Source organism: Triturus cristatus, chromosome 2_1, assembly GCF_964204655.1.
Source record: "Triturus cristatus chromosome 2_1, aTriCri1.1, whole genome shotgun sequence".
Taxonomy (NCBI): Eukaryota; Metazoa; Chordata; class Amphibia; order Caudata; family Salamandridae; genus Triturus; species Triturus cristatus.
The window spans coordinates 4,615,490-4,627,550 of NC_140581.1; the positions used below are offsets into that span (position 1 = coordinate 4,615,490).

General features: G+C 46.5%; 1 protein-coding gene across 2 annotated transcripts in view; it reads left to right on the plus strand.

The window, feature by feature from the left end:
- LOC146863589 (histone-lysine N-methyltransferase NSD2-like) overlaps nucleotides 1-12,061 on the plus strand; it is a 325,818-nt gene that overhangs the window by 296,312 nt on the left and 17,445 nt on the right. For both annotated transcript variants that reach the window (XM_085627584.1, XM_085627580.1), the window contains one exon: nucleotides 3,921-4,062. In XM_085627584.1, coding sequence (XP_085483710.1) covers nucleotides 3,921-4,062 — 142 coding nt within the window. The remainder of the gene's footprint in view (nucleotides 1-3,920; nucleotides 4,063-12,061) is intronic.

Consider the following 12,061-nt stretch of genomic DNA (forward strand, 5'->3'; position numbering starts at 1 on the left):
GTGGCATGACATATTCACGGGGTGGTGTTACAGTGCACATGGGCTAGAGTGTCATAGCATATGCACTAGCTGGTGGAATACAACACAGAGGTGTGTGGCACTCGGCGGGCACTGGTGGGTGTAACACAGCATTGGGTTCTGACAGGAGCGCGCTGTGACTCTCAAGTGATGTTCATCCCCTTTCCAGAGAGTAAAATAAAAAGTATTACACATCCGGCAGTGGATGTGTGTTTTATTAACCGTGAGGGGGGTTTCTTACATAGTTTTGGTCGAATTTTTGTCGAATCCCCTTTGAATGGCTTGGTGTGCATGTGTGATAAATGTGCCCGTCAATAGCTACCCATGTTTGTATAAATAAACGACAAGGGTGTCTACCGGGATTGGGCACGGTAGGGCATCAGACATGTCAGAGCTTCACTACTGGTGTAAATACATTCCATGGTGATTCATTGTATGCATAGTCGTCTTTTAATGAATATCACTCAAATCATCATGGTGGGAGCTGCGCTGCAGACAGGTGTTCTGAGGCCAAGCCCCTTTTTACACCTCTCTGCAACGCAGCTCTGTGGCACTTACTGGCGGTACCTAGTGGGCTAGTTGGACCCTAGGGACCCTCAGGATTCAAATTAACTTAATCTCCCAACTAAAAACGGACACAGGGCGTGTTTACACAGTGGTGAAGGGAGGGGACGGGGCCTGAGTTAACGTGTGCAAAAACGCCCTGTGGCCTGTTTTAAGAGGTAGTTTTAATCCCCCTGCCCTATTATATACTAGGGGCTTACAGAGGAGGTCATGCTAATCACAGGGGGACCCCAACGCATAATGTTCCCTAGTGTATGTAGGTGTTTTCAATGTATTCGAAGTGTCTTTTAACATAGCACTGGCTCTAGGACTGGTTAGTCAGACTCAGTTACCACCAGTATCCGTCTGAAAAAGTTGAGGGTACAGGATGATTTTGCAACAAGGCTTCTTTCTGCTCTTCTGTTTGTTCTTCCTGCACGTTATCCTTCTTCCTGCACTTTTCTTCGTCTTTGAGGACTTCTGTTGCTTCTTTCTGCATTTCTTTTTTTTCTTTCTGTGCGTTTTTCCTTCTTTCTTCACATGTCCTATCTCTGTAGGCATAGTTAGAAATTAGCATTTAAAAAACCTCAGAAATTCACTGAAAAAACCATAGGTTTCAGGCACGTTATAGTTAGCTGGACTTTTCACTTGTACAAAACCATAGAAATTCCCCCGTTATAGTTAGTTCAGCTAACTATAACTCGCGCGCCCGCAATGCACTGCTGATGACGTCACATATTACATCACTCATGACATGGTCAGTGACATCACTCATGACATCACTGATGACATCATCCTTGTGATAGAGTGGCAGACCTCCTCTCCCCCTAATATAACCTTTGATACACACATTCAAAAATAGAAATTAAAATTTTCAAAACAATGGACATACCAATACCAGTTACAACAACCTCTTCAGTAATTCTAAGATCCACATACACATCCACTCATTCACCAACAGTCCTATACAGTCACTCATACATGTACTCACTCATCATATGTACTCATACACCTATACATCCTGTTACACAATGCCACTCATCCATAGTTACTCACACACAACTCATGCTAATAAAGAATCAAACATCAGTTTACCTGCATATACAGTTATACACACACCACCACACTTACTTCTACAGAAACTTACACATACTTAGTCTTTTTAACAATCACTTATAGAAACACATACTTATTCGTACAGGAACTCTTTCAATCTCTGACTCTCACATATACTCACTTATATACACCAATAGTCACATATACTAGTTTAAAACATATGTAGTTACTCATAGAGACACTATTGAGACAGTCATTCACTCACTAACACACCCATGCACACACTCATCCACCCATACAGTCCTGCACACATGCTGTCTTCAACACATACAAACAGTGAGTCACTCATTCATGCACCTATGCACTACGTAATACCCCCCACCGAACCATACAGACATCAGACACTTATACTGATACTCAAAAAACCAACTAATAACCTATATAGACACTCATGTAGCTACTCACCAAACCATGCAGCCACTTATACACAAAGTGAGAGACTGATACAGATATTTACATATTTAAACATTACTCACTAATCCATGTATTCACTAAGATACACTTAATCAGTCAGTTATACAATCAATTTTTCAAAAACAAATCATCCATTTAGACACTTATATACCCATTTATTCTTCCATCGACCTTGAGATATACATATATAAAACATATGTAATTTTCAGAAAAACACACATTCACTGGATGATGTCACCAGTGATGTCATCAGTGATGTCATTTGAGATGTCATCAGTGATGTCATGAGTGATGTCACTGACCATGTCATGAGTGATGTAATATGTGACGTCATCAGCAGTGCATTGCGGGCGCGCGAGTTATAGTTAGCTGAACTAACTATAACGGGGGAATTTCTATGGTTTTGTACGAGTGAAAAGTCCAGCTAACTAGAACGCCCCTGAAAACCGCCGCCTACCATCCCCCTCCCCCCGGGAGGGGACCCATTGCTCTGTCTTGTACCTCTAGTATTTAGGGGCACCCCTCAACCTTGCTTCCTCAAACAAGAACCTCCAAAAAGGACCGAACAGCCGTGCGGCAGCTAACAAGAGGAAGACGCCCACTGACTTGGCCCCAGCCCTACCGGCCTGCCTCCCCCCCTCTCGATCGTGCACCTTTTGTGATAAATTGTTTCCCCATTTGCCCTGGGTTAAAGTCCAGGAGCTTTGCTCCCACAACCCCGTGGCCTGCTTCCCAGCAGCCACCAACCGAGGGCCCCAATCCCCCATTGGATAACATTGGGCCTCAGCACTCTGCACCCAGCCGCCCTAGTGCCGCTGAGGGTGTAACTAGAGTGCGTCCTTGACCCTGGGGGACCACTGAGTCTACCCCCAGAACCTCAACCCCCACTATCAAATACTTACCTCAAAACCGATGACACTATTTTCCTCCATAGGATAACATTGACTGTTTTTTTTTTTGTGAAAAGTTTCTAAGTGTGGAGTTTGAGAAACTAAAGAAATTCTTTGAAATTGCATAATCCAACAAAAACGATTTTACTTACCTGTTTTCAGGAAATGTCCCAGAGTAGTATCTAGGTATACTACTCTGACTAAGCCTAGTAATCTCAAAAGTTACTAAGTTACTTACCTGCTATTTTACTGAAAAGCCTATTCAAGTCTATGTACTGCATTTACTAAGTATCGCATTTCTCTGCATCCATATTGTAAATCAAACCAAAGTGCATATACAATTATCATTCAAACTGTATTTCTATTGCATTACTACTGTAAAGTACATATCACTTACCTGTGCCCGGCTTGCTTGGTTCTAGAAAATAAAATAACTAAAAGAATATTTTTATACAAAAACAATTGGTCTGAAGCTTAGTCTTTTAGTGTGTGAATTCATTTGCAGACTGAGTCTGTACAACAAATGCTTAACACTGTCCTCTTATACTGCCGTAATTCTCGCTGACACTACCACAAATAGAGAGTGAGGTGCTATCTGCTTTTACCTCTGCCTACCTTTGGGGTTCCACTGGACTCTGTGCGCACTATGCCTCACTTTGGTACAGTATATACAGAGCCGGCTTCCTACACTCGCGCCGACTTGCCTGGGTTGGTGCCGACAGTGAGCGGTGCAGATCTTACTGGACCTTTCTTGACACCTATAGAAAGTGATAGTTTAATGCTACTTCCTCTTCATTCTCAGGCTATAAGGTGACGAGATAGTTCTCGACCTTTGAGATGTTTCTTTCCTTCATCTTTGTTCTTCCTTTTTATCTTCATACATTCTGGTTCAAGATCTCATAATTCACAAGTCCACTCCTGTTGCGGTTTGTTTTTTAGGACTATATTATTGATGCTGGCCGCAAAGGGAATTATTCCCGCTTCATGAACCACAGCTGCCAGCCCAACTGCGAGACCCAGAAGTGGACGGTGAATGGGAGCACCCGAGTCGGTCTCTTTGCACTATGTGATATTCCAGCTGGTAAGACAGTGTCACCTACTTGTTTTCTATTAATATGGGAATAGCCTGCATCTTAATAGATAAGTTCTTATTCCTTCCATCTAGTGTTGGGCTCAGACCATTTGCAAGTTGTTTTTGTTCGAAAGAGTCTGAGTCACAAAATGTGCTTCGGCTCCCCTTGGTGTACATTTCGCACGGACTCTGTAATCGATTGTTTCTGACATGCACTGAACGAGCTCAGCTTTCCTCTTTGTCAAGGGAGTGAGATGGCCAAAAGGACTTTGAACAAGTACAGAGGACCGGCCCGCACATAAAGATCATGGCCAGGGCTTTCAGTATCGTTTCAGCCCCTTTGAACCACATCACCGGTATGGGGTTCCAGGAGAACTCCCATGCTGAGGTAGAGCACCGCTCCCAATGGAGTTGGGCGTTGAGCCCAAAGCGCGGATGCTAAGAGAAGGTAAGCAGTGTTGTGAAGGCTTGTGTGTGGTGTACATGAAAAGTATGGGAATCATCCATGTTACCTGTGCTTAGAGGGCAGCGTAATGTTAAATTATTATGGTAGTCTGCTTATTCCAGTTCTTAGGGTGTCTGCATGGGTAGCTCAACTAGTGGTGCTGTGCCCATCGTGCAGCACACTGTTTCCAGTTCTCTAGGCGCTCCCTCTGGGGTCTCCGAGTCAGGGTGTGTTAAGTCATGCTATAGAGCTTCAAAGGATCTGGCCACCTCTAGCCCTGTCTTAGCTTCTCTGAGCAGTATTCACCCCTCGCAGTGTGACCTTGGGCAGCTTCAGGCTCGTATCCTCCGACACATTGGATTCAGGGTCTGATTCAGAGTCCGGAGGGAGGGATCCCTGTTCTGGAATCTCCTGTCTTGTCTGACCTCCACGTATTTGGGCTACGACCTCCATCGCTCTCCGGCATCCCAGCCGAGCCTCTGCATGAGAGAGCGCTGTCAGGCTCTGCAGCAGTCTTTTGTTTTTGGAGCTTTTGCGTGGCTCATGCCACCTTCCACTTTCTATGTTGGACTTTTGTAAGAAAGTGGCTCTGTATAAACTGCACCAAAGTAAGGTTCAGTGTGCAGAGAGTCCACAGTCACCAGAGGTTTGGCAGAGGCTAAAGTTAAATATAACCTTACTCTCTAAAGTGGTAGCTTGGTCGAGCAGTAAGGCAGTATCAGAGGACAGTGCAAAGCATTTGTTCTACACACTGTCAGCAAATGGTCTCACACACTCAAGAACTGAACTCTAGGCCAATGGTTTGTATATAAAAATATATAGTTTTATTCTAGAACCACAAGTAGGTATCAAAATATACTTTCTCAGAATGAGATGCTTTAGTTGAATACTTTCAATCGGCAATAGACTTTTGAATACAGTAGTTACAGTTGTTGTAATAGGCAACACAATTCAAACACTATTATAACATTGAGCTCAAAGGGAATTTCTTAATAAATGCAATTAATTACTTTTTAGATTACTTTTCTAACCACAGGACTGGATCCTAGATTCAGTCCTGGGACATTTCCTGGAAACAGGTGAGTAAATGTGTTTTGGTTAAAGGTATCATTTTTAAGGAATATTATTGTATTTCAAAAGTTGACACTTAGAAACGTTTTCAGATACAATCACCAATGTTATCCTATTGGAGGAAATTCACTTATCAGGTAAGTAGGGTTATCGTTACTTTTTCTTACTCCGTGCTGGATCCTGGATTCAGCACTGGTGCATCTCCTGTAAACAGTTGAAAGAAATCATTTTGCAGCGTGAATCTTTCTGGATTCACTATGCTGTGCATTATTCCGCGGTCTGGTGGTTGGGTCCGGAATCGTAGTCTTTTTTTTTTTTTTTTGTAGCCCATGGGGGCGTCGACGTCCCACCATTTGGTGTACCTCTCGTGACCTCGGGCGCCATCTTCAGATTCTTTCTTCCGCCGTTGGGTATGGATCGTCACCGTGAAGATCAGAGTTTTTGGGCAAGAAAAGAAGAAAAAGCACGAGTTTCATCGAAGAAGTAGTGGAGGAAGACTACAGAAAGGAAGATCAACAAGCCGGGACGACGAAGGAGGAGGAGAACCTCGAGATCTTCGACGTCCAACGGAGAATGCGCACTCAGGGACACTGAGCGCAGGAATGGACAAGACACCCTTTAAATCCTGCCGTAACTGCCACCATAAATACGCGCAGAAGGACCAACACCCGGTCTGCAATCTTTGCCTGCCAGTCGACCACGAGAGCAAAGACTGCAACGCCTGTTCCGCCTTCACACCGAAGACACTCCAGGTCAGAGAGAGACAGAGGAGAGTGAATTACAACATGCAGGGCAAGGGACAGTCCCCGTCGCTGTACGAACTGGGCCTCTCCACCGACTATGAAGACAATGTCGCCGAGGGACCAGATGACTTCGTCTGATAAGGTAGGAGAGACGTCGAACACTAAACCCTCAACAGGGCCCCGAAAGCCTGAGTCAGACTCTCGAAAAACAGAGTCAAAGTCCTCGAAAGGAGCACCGGCGCCGAAAATTTTGACGACCGCAGCTGCATCCAAGGACGAAAGGCCCGGCGGATCTTTCGAATAGGACTCCCAGGTGGCGAAGACCGTCAAAGCCAAGGTCGTCGAAGCAAGGCCAAGAACTGGGGCGCTCGACTTCGAAGGAAAAGGTCGGTCGACGCCGGCTCTGGCGAAAAGACCCGCGCTAGATGCCGAACAGGCCTCAGAGCTGGAAAAGAAGAAGAGGAGGCTCGAGGCAGAAATGGAGAGCATCCTACAAAGGAAAAAGGAGTTCGACGAAAAAATGAAAAAATTCACGATTACCACGAAATCACCGTCTGTCATTGTAGACGTCGAGGAAAAGGAAGAGTTCGACGCCGAAGAATTGTCAAACTCCGGTAGAAGAAGAGGAGGACCTATACTATGAGGGAGAGGAAGGTGATGACCAACAATCAAACTACGGCTCGGCGCCTGGAGTGGCAGGACCTCGACGCCAAAAACCCGGAAGAGCCTGTGGAGACTTACCCTTCGAGGCCTCCGCCACCAGATGACATTGGGGCCTACAATATGGTAATCAAAAGCGCAGCTGCAGCTTTTTGGGTCAAGCTGGAGGAAGAAAAGCAGAAAGCAGACTTTTTACTGGAAACACTGCTCCCCATCCAAACGAGGAGCCAGTTCCTCCCCATGCTGCAAAGTGTCATGAACCAGGGGAAGGAGGCGTTCAAGGACCCAGCAACATGCAGGTCCATCACACCTAGGACGGAGAAGAAGTATAAGCACTCCTCACAGGACCCTCCCTACATCAAGGGATCCATCACAGCGGACTCCGTTATTGCGTCAATGGCCAGGAAAAGGGCTAATGTCCCGGCAACCTCTGGCCCACCACCAGACAAGGAAAGCAGGAGGATGGACCTGACTGGGATGAAGATTGAGAGAAACGCAGCAATGCACTGGCGCATGGCTAACTCCAATGCCCTACTGAACAGACACCAATACCAACATTGGGACGAAATGGGGGAGCTAATCAAGCACCTCCCCGAACAATACCAGCAAAGAGCCTTGCACCTGGTGGAGGAAGGGAAGAATATCGTGAATTCTTGCCTTAAAGCGGCCTTGATGGCAATAGGGATAACGGAAAGAAGGCAGGCCTGGCTCAGGATCTCGGGCTTCAAGCCGGAAGTCCAGAACAACATTCTGAACACCCCTTTCAACGGGGAAACGCTGTTCGGAGCCCCGGTGGATGAAAAACTCACCCAGCTCAGAAAGGAGAAAGAAACAACAAGGTCCATGGGGGCCTTGCAGTTCAGAGGGATGAGAAGAGGTACCCCGATACGGAAGGGGCGGAAACCAGCCGGGAAATTCACACCAGACATTCCAGCAGGGCCACCAGGGCGACAATCACGGCCAGCAGGGGCAGCAGAAACAAAATTGGCAGTACCAGCCTCGGGGCCAGTCCTTTCGCAGTAGAGGGAACGGACGAGGGCAAAGACGAAGAGGGGGAGATCAACCCGCCTCAAAGTGACTCCGCCCGGCGAAGCGTGCTCACCCACAAGATCCCTCCGAGGACACAAAAAATTCATCAAGAGAGGGTTACACAGACCAAACGCCAACGAGCATGCAACACCAGTAGGCGGCAGGCTGAGACATTTCCTTCAGGAATGGAAAGAGATAACAGACTAATGGATACTCAACATCATACAGTTTGGATACTGCATAGAGTTGGAAAGGAAACCAAAGAGAAGGGAACACTCAGGACAGGAACTAGTGCAACTCGTAGAGGAAGCACAAGAGCTACTCCAAAAGGAGGCCATAGAACCAGTACCATTCAAAGAAAGGAACATGGGAGTGTACTAAAACTACTTCCTGGTACCAAAGGTGGACGAAACACGAAGACCCATCCTGGATCTACGGTTCCTAAACAAGTACATAAGGACACACACATTCAAAATGACGTCCCTTCAAGAGGTACTCCCTCAGATGAGAGACGGAGACTTCATGTCCACCGTGGATCTCAAAGATGCATACCTGCACATCCCAATGAACAGGCGGCACAAACATCTGTTAAGATTTACCATCAACAAAGATCACTATCAGTTCACAACCATGGCATTCGGACTAAAGTCTGCACCAAGGGTTTTCACAAAATGCCTTGCGGCAGTGGCGGCGTACCTGCGGAGGGAAGGGATTCATGTATACCCTTATCTCGACGACTGGCTAATAAAAGCAAGTTCACAGGAAAGATGCGAGGAACACGCACAACGGGTCACAAGGACGCTAACAAAGCTGGGATTCTCCATACACTGGGGGAAATCCTCAATGGAACCGGAACAGGTGAAGGTCTTCCTGGGGGCACAGATCAGCGCCATACAGAAAAACAGTGATCCCCATCGATAAGAGAACAACGGCCCTGCTGAGGGAGACTCGCCTCTACCAGAAGGCGAGCTCTGACAGTGAGGACAGCAAGCAAGATCATGGGGATGATGGCGTCATGCATTCACCTAGTCCCCAATGTACGCCTGCACATGAGACCATTCCAGGAATGGCTGCAACAACAATGGTCACAAGCAACCGGAAGTTGGGAGAATCTAGTGGTTGTAACGCACACAGTGCAAGAAGAGATAGCGTGGTGGAACAAGGAGAACATAACAATAGGGAAGCCCTTGAAACCACCAAGCCCAATGGTGACCATCACCACAGACGCATCCCAGATAGGATGGGGAGCACATATGAACAAGCTCAGAGTGAGGGGTCTGTGGACTCCAGCAGATGCGGTCAGACACATCAACTACCTGGAATTGAATACCGTATTCCTAGCCCTGAAGGCCTTCCAGAAAAAACTGTACAACCAGAAGGTGTTGATACAAACGGACAACACGACTATGATGTTCTACATCAACAAGCAGGGAGGAACACAATCATTCCCTCTATCCAACCTGGCTCAGGAGATTTGGAAATGGGCCATCCCACTCAAAAAAGACCTGCTGGCCATACACCTACCAGGGAAGGACAATGTGGAAGCAGACTGGCTCAGCAGGCAGACTTCAGCATCCCACGAGTGGGAGCTCAATGGACAGGAAACGCAAAGGCTATTCGGAAGTTGGGGTACACCGACGATAGACCTGTTTGCAACACACCTGAATGCAAAATGCCAAAACTTCGCATCCAGGCAACCAGAAAAACAGTCCATGGGGAATGCCCTATGGATAAGCTGGTCAAAAACATTTGCCTACGCTTTTCCCCCCAATACCACTGATACACAGGGTACTCAACAAGTGCAGGACCAGCAACATGACACTGATCCTAGTAGCACCACAGTGGGCGAGACAGACCTGGTACTCACAAATAATGGAAATGGCACAGGGGCCACCCCACAAGTTCACCAAAAGGAAGGTCTTACTCTCCATGCAAAACGGAGAAGTACACCTAGAGCCAGAGAGCCTCAGCCTAGCGGCATGGATCCTGAAGACATAGAGTTCGCACACCTTAAGCTACCACAAAGCGCCATGCGAGTGCTCCGGGAGGCAAGGAGACCAACGACACGAAAATGCTATGGGGAGAAATGGAAGAGGTTCACACAGTGGTGCAGCAAAAAGAAACTGCAGAACAAGGTGACAAAGGAATCAACGGTGCGGAGATACCACACACACCTACTAAAGGCTAAACTATGTTCATCCTCGCTAAGGGTACACCTAGCAGCGATTGTAGCTTACACAGGAGGTGAGACGGGGGAATGTTTCTTTACATCACGAGTAGTAAAGAGATTCCTGGAAGGGGCGAAAAGGATAGCACTACCAAAGAGGATGCCGCCGCCGGCATGGAACCTCAACATAGTCCTGACGGAACTTATGAAGGGACCCTTTGAGCCCATCCACTAGGCCTCACTTCAAATGCTGACGATGAAGACAGCTTTTCTGGTGGCAATAACCTCGCTGCGCAGAGTAAGCAAGCTACAAGCACTAACACTGCAAGAACCTTACATCCAAATACACAAGAACAGGGTCGTATTGAGAACGGACCCACACTTCATGCCGAAGGTGGTGTCGGCATTCAATATGAACCAGACAATTCAAATACCGAGCTTCTTTCAGAACCCAGCCACAAGCGCAGAAAGGGCACTACACACTCTAGACGCAAGAAGGGCGGTGATGCACTACATCCAGAGAACCAAGGAGCACAGGAAAACGAAGCCGTTTTTTGTGTCCTTCGCAACCAGCTTCCTGGGTAGACCAGTAACAAAAAGCACCATTGCTCGATGGATCGCAGTTACAATACAGTTCTGCAACAAACAGGCAGGGCAAGAACTATCGGAAGGGGCACGGGCCCACTCCACAAGGAAGAAAGGAGCAACAATTGCTTTTCTGGCGAACACACCCATTCAAGACATACGCCTGGCGGCAACATGGGCTTCAGTGCACACGTTCACCAAGCACTACTGCGTGGATATACAAATGAACAAGGAAGCACAAGTAGGACAGAAGGTGCTTCAACATTTATTCAACGACCAACGCTCATCTTCCACCCAGCCGCCACAAAAATGACAAACCGCTACAAAGTCTATGCACAGCATAGTGAATCCAGAAGGATTCACGCTGCAAAACGAATAGTTTCTTACCTGTCAGTGTAGTTTTGCAGCTTGAAGATTTTTCTGGATTCACTAGCGAACCCACCCACCTGGAGGCTGGAGAAGAAGGTGGAAAGACAGAGAATAGAGAACAAGAGGAGACTTGAAAGAAGCGTGTAAAAGGATATGATTAAGGAGAAAATAATAAAATTGCCTAGGAAAAAAAAAAAAAAAGAATCCAAAGATGCCGCTTCCGCAGGAAGCGTGCCGACGTCACAAGAGGTACACCAAATGGTGGGACGTCGACGCCCACCTGGGCTACAGAAAAAAAAAAGAAAAAGAAAGACTGTGATTCCGGACCCAACCACCAGACCACAGAATAATGCACAGCATAGTGAATCCGGAAAGATCTTCAAGCTGCAAAACTACACCGACAGGTAAACTATTAGTTTTTGTTATACAGGCGATTTTTTTTTTTTTTTTTTAAATTTTTATTTTTTTTAAGGAATATTAGTTTGTTTCAAAAATCGACACTTAGAAGAAGTTCTGGTAAAAACCATGCACTGTTATCTTATGGAGGAAAATCAAGTTATTAGTAAGTACGGTTGTAATTACTTTTCAGGGTCAGTGCTGGGCACCAAGATCCAGCACTGGGATCTCTCCTGATAACAGGCGAGTAATTTTGTTTTCTTTGTTCGGCTGATTTTTAGTGAGTATTTTAAAGTTTCAAAATTCGACACTTAGAAGAATTTCCAAGTGAAACCAGTCAATGTTACCCTATGGAGGAAAAGTGAGTTTTCGACTTTTGGGTAAGTTCTCAACTGGCTGAGTTAAGATTCTGGGCATAGACTCAGGGGTCTCCCAGGGTCAGGTAGGTACAGTTGTTACACCCTCAGCGGCATAGGGGCAGCGGGTGCAGAGAGTTAGGCCCAATGTTAGCCTATGGCGGGCAGGGGGCATTTGGTTGGTGTC